The following is a 13,250-nucleotide window of genomic DNA, read 5'->3' on the forward strand; positions in this document are numbered from 1 at the left end:
TCATTTAATTTTAGAAAATTAATTACTTTTGTTAATTTAGCTTATCTAATCATATATGGTATATTAATGATTTAACCCATCATTCAAACTGTGAAATAGAGGTACAAAAAGATGCATTCAACTACACCAGTATGAGGCCTTTCAACTCGCAGAATAATTTTTAATAAAAATAATGACGTTTGTTGAGTTTTGATTTGGTAGAATCTCTAAAGCCTTACTGACATTTTTCAGCTTTCAGTCCACACATAACTTAACTTAACAAGTATTAATGTACATACTCCCGAAACACAACACAAATTGACATTGACCTACCAAGTTAAAGTTAATGGTGTTTGATAATCTGAAAACATGATGAGATGGGATGAGTTGCATTAACGAGTCTTACTCTATACAGTTGGCTGCCTAATAATGGTTATTTAAAAAAAAAAAAAAAAAAAAAAAAAAAAAAAAAAAAAACTCTTGGTCAAACAAAGTAAAGACGATTCTGTTGCTATACACTCGGTTTGGTTGACTTCACATGAAATAGCTGAGGAGTTTCTTCTTCCTGGATCCACCTTCTCCATACAGTTCGTTCCATTGTAGCAGCTCATTCATATTTGCCGACTCCGAGGATACACTTGCACATACCTGCACATAATAACATTCTATTTATGACATGTTTTTTCTCATTATAAATGAAAGAGCAACTCAAATTTTAATCATCTGTGGCTGTGGATGTGCTACAACCAAGTCAAAAAATGATGCACATATATTTTTTGTTACGTACCTGTTGATGGGCACTTTTAAAATCATCCAAATTTATAGGCCGAACATCTGCACTGCTATGCAAAGGAGGTAACACTCTGTTTTCTGCCAATGCCGCAGCCTTCTCCTGTGCATACAAACAATCTCATAAATCAACATAAAGATTTAATAATAATAGTATGTCAAGCTGTGCATATATATTAATTGGATGCTAACATCTTTTTAAAAACTAAAAAGTGAGACAAACCTTCTTTTCCTTTTCCAAAATTTCTCTTATTGGATAATGTGCAGCTGCCACACAAAGATTCTGAAATTCCAACACAACTCTATCAGTAACCAAACACTACACACAAAGTAAAAAAATACCCCAAATCCACACACAGAGACAGAGAGAGAGAGAGGGAGAGAGAGAGAGAAAAAGACGATAATAACCTTCAAATCACTCCCCGAGTAGCCATCTGTCATATTTGCCACGGCTTGAAGATCAATATCTGGTCCCAATTCCTCTTTTGCCAAAATCACTCTTAGAATCTTCTCTCTGTTTGCGGCATCCGGTAAATTCACCATCAACCTGCAAATATTATATTATATTATAATATATATCATATTATTACCGAAAAAAAGGAAAAAGGAAAAAGAAAAAGATTTAGCAACCTCCTAGGTAGTCTCCTAATTACAGCCTCATCAAGATCAAAAGGCCTGTTGGTGGCACCAAGTACAAGTACACGCTCTCTGTCCTTTGTGCGCAATCCATCCCAATTCACCATAAACTCATTTTTCATTTTCCGCATTGCTTCATGTTCACCTGGATTTTCCCTTCTACCCAACATGCTGTCCACCTATTACATTTTTTTTTTTAAATCACAAAAAATCTATTAAGAAAATTTGATAAATAACTAATTGATACAAGCTTTGTAATTGTACCAGTACCAACCTCATCCACAAACACAATACTGGGAGCTATTTTACTCGCAAGACTGAAAACCGCTTTCACATACTTCTCCCCTTCACCAAACCACTACAAACAAACAACCATCAACATCAACATGCTAATTATATTCATTTCTACCAACCTAAAAATTATCAAAAATGAGATTTTTTATTTTCAGTGAGAATACCTTTGAAGAAATGCTTGACATTGATATGTTGATAAAATTTGCACCTGCCTCAGTTGCAATAGCTTTTGCTAGCATTGTTTTACCAGTGCCAGGTGGCCCAAAAAGCAAAATTCCTTTGCAAGGCTGGAATACAACAAAAACTTTACTTACCTCCGTTACAACAAAGAAAAAAAATATATAATTTTACCTTTGTTAATTGTCCTTTACAAAATAATTCAGGCCTTTGGAGAGGTAGCATCACCAATTCTTTTAAAGTATCCTTCACTGTTTCTAAAGCTCCAATATCATCAAAACTAACACCAATATCATTTGGAGGAATAACTTCAGATAGGAGTCTCTTCTCAAATTCATTTTCAGTAGCCACATCCTGCAATCAATCTCATCTCATCTCATTATTTTATAATTTAATTCTTCTACTTGTATATGAACATGTGTCTCATTTACTTGGTTGCATAATGGAAAGAAGCAGCCTTTACTTTTTTTTTTTTTACCTTTAGTGTCTTCTTTGAACTTTTACTCTCATTAAGAGTACCTTGCAATATGTCGAGCCCATACTTGATGCTACAATACATAGCATAAAACACAAAGTAAGCATGAATATACAATAAAATAATGAAAGAACAATAATGGATTGCTCTTGTTTTGTTTGTTCCTTTTTAAGGATACCTTTCACTAGAAATCACGACTTTGGTGTCTTTAGCAAAAGATTTAGAACTTGTCATAAAGTGATGACTAAGCGCCCATCCAACAACCTTTTCAGCATCTATTATAACAAAAAGAGCAATTACTTAGAAACTAAAAAAATAAAACAAAATGAAAATAATTGAAGAAAAAATGGAACTAACTTTCATTTGTCAAGGCTTGATCTTTTATGCAGGTTGCTTCAAGATCTGAGCAACCAAGACCTACTCGATTCAAAACCTGAAATCATGACATTGAGTGAAAATAACGCTACAAATTTTAAATAGTGATTAAAAAAATCATAATAGTATACTCACTGTTTGAATGCTGATAATGTTTGACTGTGATTTCAAGGTCTCTGTATCTCGGTCTAACTGTTGCTTCCAGTCTGAAAGTAATGTTTCATCCTGCCATGGACATGGTTATAAAATTAAAAACATTAATTAATATCCTCAAACACATACAAAATCCTAAAATGGGATTTAGTTACCTGAGGCGTCTGTATGGTGACTTTGTTCGGAAAAAGACGAGTGACTTGCTTCAAGGCTTTTGGGCTTTCTTTGCTTTTATCATTTAGTCTACCAAAACTATCCTGAAATTAATCACATCACATCTTTAATTGATGTTTATTTGAAGTACCTTTGTTTCAAAAAATAAAATTAGCAGAACTTACCGGGAAAGCCAGGTCAAGTAATGTAGTCTGATTGTTCCCAAATTTTGTAAACACTAATCCACCAGAATGAGTCTGCAAAACAATTAAATTAGTTAAATAAAAGTGTAAATGATTGGCATATAAAATTTGATGTTATAATTTAAATTCTTACTTTCTCTTTCAGGTTGTCCATTTGAGCATGTGAAGCAATGACAACCACATTCCCAGGCAATTTCTCAAGCTTACTTTTAAAAGAAGCATAGGCATCAGGGTTTCCAAGCATTGACTTTTCTATATCTTTTACAAATATTACCAATGGATTGATTCTACTTTCTTTTATAGCAACCTGCATGGATAAATAGTAAATACAACATTTTCTGTAATTGTTTCAATGAATACAGTATAAATTTTTTTTTAAAGAAAAGCAGGTTCAAAACTACCTCAATAAGTTCACTAATTGCAAGCTTCTCAATGTCATCTGAGCTCGAAGAATCAAGGCGAAGAAATTCAGCTGCATATGATACCAAAAAAGAAGTTTTTTTTATTTATTAATTCAAACTGTAACTAACAATGAAAGGTATGAAAAAGTACGGATTACTTAAATGTTTGGATTATTACCAGCACAGAAAAAACCATGATCTTCTTCACAAATGCCTCCAAGATCATTGCCTTCTGGAATTTTTTTATCAAATCTAACACCAATCTTGGAATGCCCATTTTCAACAAATGCAAGAAGCACTTTTCCCTTATAACCATATGCAGGACCCCTATGAAATAAATAAATAAGTAAATATATATATACACACATTTAACAAGCAATACTTTTTAAGAATCCAATGCATTTCTTCTTGAGTTTAAACAAAAACAAAGAACTCAATGGATGTAGAAGTGAAGATACCTCACGGGAGCTTGTAGAGGAGAAAATCCAGATGACAAGGGACCCACATATTTAACTCTATCACCTGCCAAATGTAAATTGAAATTTTCCATTACATAGATGAAGTTACGAGTTGTTTCTTTTTTCTCCTATTAAGGGGTTGTTTAGGATTGCTTATTTTAAAAAGTTTATGTTTTTGAAGTGCTTACTAGCTTATGCAGTACCAAAACAGAGTGTAGGGAAAAGTGTTCAGATTAGCTTATGGGGTACCAAAATGCAACAAAACAGATAAGTTGGTTTTTAGTGGTTGGCAAGTTCTGCTTATACATGTAAAATGACCAAAAGGGATTAGGGGTAAAAGGGTAAAATTGGTATCTATCACCCATCATGAAAAAAAAACAAGGGTACAATACATATGGCTTTTAGGGTTAAAACGGTGGTGAAAGCCTGAAGGGGTTAACTGGCTTCACATATAATAAACACTTTCAAATAAGTTAGAAGGAAAATAACTTACCAAAAACTGTTTATTTAAGTCAATAAGCACTTTTCATTTTATTCTATCTAAACACTCGAAGGTGCTTATTAGCACCTTAAATAAGCAATCCCAAACACCCCCAAGTTCTGTATAGGTAAAGTGGTTGAATGAGTAATGATGTTTGTTTGAATAAAGTGTTGCATAAATAAAGTTTGTTTCTTTTCTAGACTGAATAAACCGTCTAAATGAGACTAAACGATAACTCTACCCTTACATTCCAAAAAAAAAATTCAGAATAATCATCAATTTTATCAATTGTGAGACGAGTTAGGAAGAAAAAAGAAGGCAAATAAGTAAAGGGTTAGTGTCTGAATACATTAAGTCATGCTTTTTAGCTTATGTCATTAAGTCATTCTCTCCAGATTAAGTCAAAAAAGAACAACCATGTATAGTTGTCCAGATCAATTGCTTAACCCAATTAAGTCAAAAAACAACAAGATAAGATACAATTATATAGTGACATCAGCAACATAGACCATTTAGAATGCAAGGATTATATATATATACCTTCTTTAAAAGTGTAATTTTTTGATGTTGCGGTGGATGCCTCTTGCTTTGGCAGAGCAAGAGAACCTGTAAAGGATCCACCTACTATATCACCTTCAACACTTGATGTTGGTTTTTTAGAATGTATAACACCTGCACGTGAAACTCTTTTTGTGAAAAAACTTGCCCTTTCTGCCCTTGTGCTCTCTTTCAGCGGCGTGTCAGTTTCCTTAGCTGCTGATAATCCCTGATATAATAAAACAATACAAGTCCATTAAGGATGGTTAAATAATATCAAAGAGTAAACTGCAAATTTTATGAAGAGCTTACACCAGGTAATGAAAGAGATTCAACTACGAGCAATCGGGCACCAAAATGTTTGGCAAGAGCCTTTGTTAATGTTTCTTGGTATATTTCTGAACCTGTGTAAAGCCATACAAATTATAATTTCATGTAAAAAAAAAAACAAGAAATATTTTTTTTTTTGCCCAAACGGTTGAAGGAGTACCAGTTGGGCCAGATAATAGTATTCTGGGGCATACGGTAGGTAAATTTGAGGTGTACTTCACAAACTGATTACACTTCAAATGTATATATGTTGAAGCAATCAACACACTTTTTGTGGTTTCACTGTAGAATTTTAATCAAATAGCAACATTACTAACAATGTCTATACATAATAATCAGGACACCATGCACATAAAACAAAGAAACTTTTCATTTTTACATAAAAAACTACCATCAAGTATGAAACTTCCAGTTTGTCAGTAAGAGAGTTTAGACATAAAGATTAATATGATCAGATTGAACAAAGGATGAATGAAAGGTATGCAAACTAAAACATTGAAGGAAGACACTATGTTACAAAAATGCCCACCAAAGTTGAAAATGAAAAATAAAATAAAGAAGTGAATGTCTTCTAATATCTAATTTATTTGTGTATAATAAAATTATAACCAAAAAATCTAGCTCTAAAGAAAGATCAAGCAAGATTAAAAAAAAAAAAAAAATTGTTGAACGCACAGCACAAAATAAGACAAATAGCAACAAAACTTTACACTTTTTATCAAAATAGGCAACATGCTTTATTTTGTACCCACAATAGCAACCAACTTTTATTTTTCTACCCATTTTGACAATATATAACTTAGAAACCTAATAAGATTCACATTTGGTTTTGTTTTAATTGTTAGCCGAAAAAATAGAGGTAGTGGCCAGAGATATTATGATTAAAATCGTTAAAAAAATTGCAAATTGGTTGATATTATGATTAAAAAATAAAGTACATTGCCTATTTTGGTAAAAAAAAATGCAAAGTTTGTTGCTATTAGGTGAATTGACACAATTAACCTATTATATATCCAAAACTGATTTAGTGTTTGCACCTTAAGTAATACGGAAAATTGTCAAACGAAACCTCAATCGTATTAGGATCAAGAATATGTTTTTTTAATCTGTCCTTATAGGCTCGACGACGTGCTGATAACGAGATTGGAATATCAATATCCTTAAAAAGTTGTCTGATTTCCCTTTGCGCATCAACAAATTTTGAAATTTCAATCTCACGAGCCGATGATCCTGCAAGCATCCTCAGTAATGGCCTTAATTCATGACCTGCCTCAGGGACCTTTCCCACTTCTGCATCAACCGGATCATGTACAACAGCTTTCTCACTAAATTCACTACCTCTCCCATCTGGAGATGGTACAGGTGGCATTCCAGATTGCAAACCCTTGCCAAGTGGCGGGAGAAGTGATAACTCTTTCTGGATGCTTGACAAAGATGCTAATACTGATGCTCCTGCAACATCAGATGGGTCTCTAGATCTTTCCTCAAGCTGCAGTCCCTTAAGTGAACTGTTATGTGCTTCTAGAATACTCAGTGAAGGTGTCACACTTGCAGGCATAGCATCATTCAATTGCTTCTGAAATATCTGATACTATGTTAAGGAAGTTGTTTCCTTCCATTTAATGATGCACGGTGAGAACATAATTGAAAAAAAAAAGGAACATAAGAAACCATGAAGTATGAAGATGGTGTTTAGGATACATAAGCATGCCTTCCTGATGAACTGAAGATCACCTCATCTCCTGCTTTAAGTGGAACAGTTGACTTTTTAGGATAAATTTTGCCATTGACTTTGACAGCGCCTTTGTCACCCGTGATTTCAAGTAAAGTAATGGACGAACCTCCTCGCTGTGTAGAATAAACAGAATAATAATGTTACATAAGCTAATTGCAAAAACGAGAAAGAAAATTAAGATTACCTCTGACTCTATGTGTCGAAGGCTACACAATGATTTACTGATGGATTGATCACCAATGCATAAGTCACATTGGCGGCCTTGACCAACAGTGAATAGAGAACGATCCATAACAATATGAGGAATCTGGACATCATAAAAGCATTTGTTATAAGATCACAAACATTCCAACAATAGTTTGTCATAGAAAATATTAGTAAGTAGGACTTTGCATGACAATGAGAAAAATATAGAAGCCCAAAAAGAAAATCCATCTCATGCAATACCATAAAAACTTCAATTCAAATATCATGACTAGAGAATAATCATAAACAGGAAGGGAAAGATCAGGAACATATTCATGTGTCGAGTTTCCACTATTTATTAACTTGTGCTGCAGTTGAAAACTGAAGTCTTGAAAGTTATATGCTTAAAAGGCACATTGGCTTTGTGGATGAAGAAAACAAGGGGGGCAAGGAGATTTTGATAGATTTCTTTTATGTGATGGACATTTGAACCCAAAAGATATGACATATGACAAGGGAAAAAATGTGTTGGAATCTAGTATTAAGCACATATAAATACATATGGGGTGTTTTGTGCTAATATTGAAAGTACATTACCTATATGAGAAATTAAAAGTAAATATGATGCTAGTCATGCAATGAATGCATATTAGTTCATTTAACATGCCAATGCAACAATGCTTGATATATATATATATATATATATATATATATATATATATATATATATATATAGCTTGAAATGGGCCATGTATTGTTGGATGAGTTGGTATTTTGGAGCTTTGGGATTGAGGTAATGAGGTCTTAATGAATGTAACACTTTTTTGTTAGATTAACATCACAAAATCAAGGAACGAGCTCTTACTATCTTCTTGAAGATTGAATCACAATTAGGCTTTATAAATTGTGGTTCTTGGGGTAGAAAGGTGATATGTCTCCGATAATTATCCCTTTATTATTATTTCAAATTAGTAGTTATCTTTATTTAAAATTAGGATATCTGTTAGTATCTTTTAATTTAGGGTAGGATTATCTATTCACACTTATATATAGGGTTTTGATATGACTTTTTTGGATTATTATGGAATAAGAATTATAGAGTTTTACTCTGTTTTAGGAGAATCCCTGTGTCTCGAATAACAGGTCTTATCAAAAGGATACCTTTTTGTCTTATGATCTTTTGTTAGTTATACCCGCCTTATGCGCTTTGTTATTTATTTTGTATGTATGGTTGAGCATGTTTGATACAATTTGTATGTCACCTTGGGTACCTAAGTACATCTTTAGTGAATTGCCTATAAGATTCAGTTAATTTTATTTTAGAAAGAAAAAATTGGGTGTACTTTGTAAATTAGGATGTTACAAAAGGTCATAGATGGGCAAATTATATGGTATTAAAAATGAACTTCGCTTGAAAAGAGCAAAAGAGTACCATGACCCAAAATTACAAGCTATGTGAATATTTCAATGTGGCTCTTTTAACAGAAGATGCAACATCTAATGAAATCCTAATGTCTCGTGAATCTACCAAGCAAAATCTTAAACTCTCTTCATTGTCATGTGACATGAAAGAAGTCGACTTTTGGACAAGAAGCGATCCTTGCATGTTTCTTCACAAAGTGAAGAAGTAGAGACCTAAACATTGTGATATGTACCATGGAAAAAAAAATCAAAAATCATAATACTAGCACAAAGACATAATGGTGAAAATCTTATTTCACAAGTTCAAGGAAAAATCTAAACGCAGTAGAAACTAGAACTTGATAAATCATTTTATGGTGTGATGGTAAGGGTATGGGTTTTCTAAAGTTATAGAAGATCAAGAATGATTGAGACTTCTAATAAGACAATGTCCCACGTTATCTTTATTGATGTTACAAGTTGGTATTACTACTTTAACTAATGATTTTACATATGTACCAATTTGCTCTATATAACCCCTAATATGTCTAATCGTTTGCTCATGTCTTGATAAATACTAAGAGTGGAGTTAGAAACTTAGAATTGCAAGATAACTTTAGAAATATAACCTTAGAGGATTGGGAAAGAAGCTTCCCCCATGCAACCCCAACATTAGGTTTTGACTGTCTTTTCTTGGAGCGATTTAACACCGTTGAACCACCATTGGTCTCAGTCATCTCTGAGTCGATCACAGAATCCCCTAAAAACCATATAGAATAAAAGGTAGGAACAGTAACAAAGATTTTATAAGACATGCAATGAGAAAATGAAAGATGAAAACTTCAAAGCACCTAAAGACATAGGTGACACCAACGGTTCGCCATCCACTTGCATAACTGGAGACTTTTCATCTAGAATATTAGTAAGCACAACGTCACCACATGCATCGATCTCTTTCTTAGTCGGATCAGCCGACCGGACCTCCTGTTCTTGAGACTCACACACGCCTGATTCCTTCGCCACTGCATCAATTGGCTCTTCAAGTAAGCTTGTAGTAGACGACGATGCCCCTTCCGCAGCCTGCCACCACCAACCGTAAGAAAATTGAACCAATTCCAAACACAATTCGACAATAACAAGGGTTTTGTTAACCCTAGGTCTTCACAATTTGGATTATAATGGCCATTAACAATACCTTAGATCTTTTGCCTGTAGAGCGCGGAGAAGAACATGGTGATGAGAGTGTGCGTTTCGAAGAAGATGAGGTGCGCCTTGTTTCTACCATGTTTAGATTCCTCCCTCGTTTCAGAGTTGGTTTTGCAGATGATTACAAAGAATTGATGAAATATATTACCCTGCAAGGAGATGTAATGATTGAAACGGGAAAATGATTTGTTTAAGGGTTTGTGAGTGTTTATAATGAAACGGAGTTGGGGTTGAGAGTTGCGACGCGGAAGGAAGTAGGAAAGGGCAGGTTTAGGTGAGAGCAGTGATGTGGCTCGGTACAGACTACGCAGAAATATATAATATTTTATAGGTATGTCACCGCTACCGGCAACCAAATGTCATTAATGTTTGCTAAGTGAGTAGCCCTCAACTAATTTTGTTTTGGGATAAACACAAAAACTACCATTAGCTAGACGGAGTGACCAAAGGGCTTCTAGCCCAGAGGAAAAAAAAAAGCTAGACGGTGTGGAACTTAGCAACCTTCTGCTAATCAGAGGTATGTACAAAACAATCATTGTTATTCCGAGGTATGTACAAAACAATTATTGTTATTGAGTAGATTCTTTTAAACTATCTATTCATTCTACTTGTTTAATAAAAATCTCAAATGAATAACGAGTCTAATGTATCACTTCCTCTTTCTCACGACTTAAGTCATGTTTAAGAATAGGTGCATACTTTCAAAATATAAGTCACAATTAGTGTAAATTGATGCATTGTTTACTGCTCTTATTAGCTTCATCATAGTTTTCTTTAAATTTGAATTTTTTTTTTCAAACACAAATGGATGGAGATGGCTTTTTAGCATGATTTTGTTTAAATTTGGATAGCATTGTATATTATTATGGTTAGACCAATAGTATGTTTATTGTTAAGTATAATGTTGTATGTTTTATGCTTGTTTGTAAGATTTGTGTTGGCATCGTAGGGAAATGTGTGACCATGTTGATGTTTGGAGCTTGCAACATGTTTTATCGTTGGGTTTTTATTTTGATTATCTTAGTGAAAGGTTAATGTTAGTTACAACCTCCTTTTCAATAGCATGTTAAGTAAAAGATGCATTTGGGCTAGTTTTGCATGAAGTAAAAGAGGCATTTGGTCATGTTTTATTATATTGTTGTTACATTACACATTACATAGTATATCGTTCTGATTAGAATAATTGAAAAACATTACTCATATTCCATTACTTATGTAGAATAATTTGTCATCACATGGTGTGATTATATTAATCGCATACCATTACTCATATGTCATACATGGTGTTGTTATCTATCAGATATTCATCACAACGAAGGAAATCATTAGTTCAACATGGACATTAAAAATTATGTATTTGTCTTATAAAATATTCGGCATACATACATTAACATCAGTTATGATAGTATGTATGTATGATTCAAGGATTCAACACAACAAATAAAAACATTCAAAAATCATAGGTGATGTTATCTATACATGCATATTATTGTGATTGGAATAATTTGATACCATCACTTATATGCCATTATATGGTGTTATTGAAACATCCCAAGTATACAGACCAAAATTTTCGTTTTAAAATATTAAATAAATCATAATTATCTAAACACATGTCATAATATCTCAAACATCATATCAATGTATATCAAAATATCAGAGTATAAACATCCCAGGCTGAAACATATGGTGTGTGCGCTGCAATCATCCCGAGCCCTTCCCCTTGCTACCGGAAGTACCTGAAACCAAAACTGAAATTATAAGCATGAAGCTTAGTGAGTCTCCCCAAACTATCACATAGCATACACATATAACATGCTACTAAGAGATACGGGCCCCGCCCACACTCATGGAGATACGGGCCCCGCCCACACTCAGCTACTACACATATATGCAAGTATCACACAGACATCAAGTAGAACTAATTCTATCAATCAGGCATATATCCATAATCAAACTAAGTTGTGAGATACGGGCCCCGCCCACATTCGGCTAACTGGGAGATACGGGCCTCGCCCACACTCAGCTACTAACATAATCATACTACGGGTCGGCCTTGGTGTCGTAGACCCGTTCCTACTGAAGGAAACTCACCTCTCAAACTGGATGTTGAACTCGTACGTGAGGAATCTCTGCTGGCTGCTCCCACGACTCCCCGGCTAATTCTATACAATAATACTTAGTCAGAAAACTGAGAATCCTTCTAATGATAAAATGGCCATTTTACCCATGCTAATATAGACTATTTTGAAAACAAATCTGTAATAACTATTGGTTTTTAATGTTTTGGAAAGTTTTAAATTGGCTTAAATTTTTGGGTGTTACAAGTTGGTATCAGAGTCTTGGTTTGAGTGAATTGGAGGAACACTCGTGTGACTCCAGTCTCAAATCAAGGAAAGGATTTTTAAAATGATTTTAAAAAGGTTTTCAAAATAAGTAAAGGAGGATGCAGGGTGTACGATCATGCCTTCGCCTTGCCGCGATCCCCCGATGTACCTGAAACAATAAACTAAAATTGTAAGTCCGATAGCTTAGTGAGTTTCCTCAAAATACCAACCTCATATAACCATAATCATATCGTATCAACTAAGACAAAACAGCATGCATAATGACCCTTCAGCCTGACTGGACCGCCTCACAGGGCCTACAGCCTATCTGGACCGCTCCCGAGCCTTCGGCATGACTGGACCGCCTCGCAGGGCCTACAGCCTATCCGGACCGCCCGCCGGGTATGTTGGCCTACAACATAAAGCAGAACCGCCTCAACCCAACCCCCAACCAAAAAAACATGTGCACATAAATATCATACGCTAGCTCATATCATATAACAGTTAAACCAATCTACCAGATCACTAATCATAGCAACATCCCAATAACCGAGATATAGACCTAACCGGTCACTAACATAACATCATCCTATAACCAGGACACTGACCTAACCATGTCACTAAGCATAAGCATATCACCATCCTAACTGCCAGGATGTAATCAATAACATATCATGCCATAATCCGGATACAATTCATAAAGGGTCGGCCTTGGTGCCTTAGACCCTGTTGATATAGTGAGGATAACTCACCTCGCAACTGTCGACTCGAAAGATAAGCTCAACCTCTCGGATCACCGACACGAACTCCACCACCTATAGTTACCATCAAACCATGTTCATAAATTCCCAAAATGCCCCAGAAGTCCAATAGTCAACCCTTGGTCAAAATCAAAGTCAACAGTCCATGTTGACCTGAACTCGTCGAGTACAACCAGCCACTCGCCGAGTTCCT

The 13,250-nt window shown here is 34.6% G+C and overlaps 1 protein-coding gene across 1 annotated transcript; it reads right to left on the reverse strand.

Moving 5' to 3' along the window:
• Window positions 1–232: 232 nt before the first annotated feature.
• Window positions 233–10,276, reverse strand: LOC145134705 (uncharacterized). The gene is made up of 27 exons (XM_079069548.1): window positions 9,959–10,276; window positions 9,615–9,843; window positions 9,393–9,523; window positions 7,361–7,483; window positions 7,143–7,289; window positions 6,479–7,026; window positions 5,602–5,723; window positions 5,424–5,515; window positions 5,115–5,340; window positions 4,094–4,157; window positions 3,814–3,962; window positions 3,636–3,706; window positions 3,368–3,541; window positions 3,217–3,288; window positions 3,034–3,135; window positions 2,861–2,950; window positions 2,708–2,783; window positions 2,529–2,625; window positions 2,354–2,423; window positions 2,050–2,229; window positions 1,863–1,985; window positions 1,679–1,762; window positions 1,399–1,583; window positions 1,177–1,315; window positions 992–1,051; window positions 767–871; window positions 233–627 (listed from the first exon to the last, which is right to left on the reverse strand). The coding sequence occupies exons 1-27, from the start codon at window positions 10,046–10,048 to the stop codon at window positions 514–516; spliced, it is 3,663 nt and encodes a 1,220-aa protein (XP_078925674.1). The 5' UTR covers window positions 10,049–10,276; the 3' UTR covers window positions 233–513.
• Between the last annotated feature and the right edge of the window lie 2,974 nt (window positions 10,277–13,250).

Source organism: Lactuca virosa, chromosome 8 (assembly GCF_052849685.1).
Source record: "Lactuca virosa cultivar CGN04683 chromosome 8, Lactuca_virosa_CGN04683_v6, whole genome shotgun sequence".
Classification (NCBI taxonomy): Eukaryota; Viridiplantae; Streptophyta; class Magnoliopsida; order Asterales; family Asteraceae; genus Lactuca; species Lactuca virosa.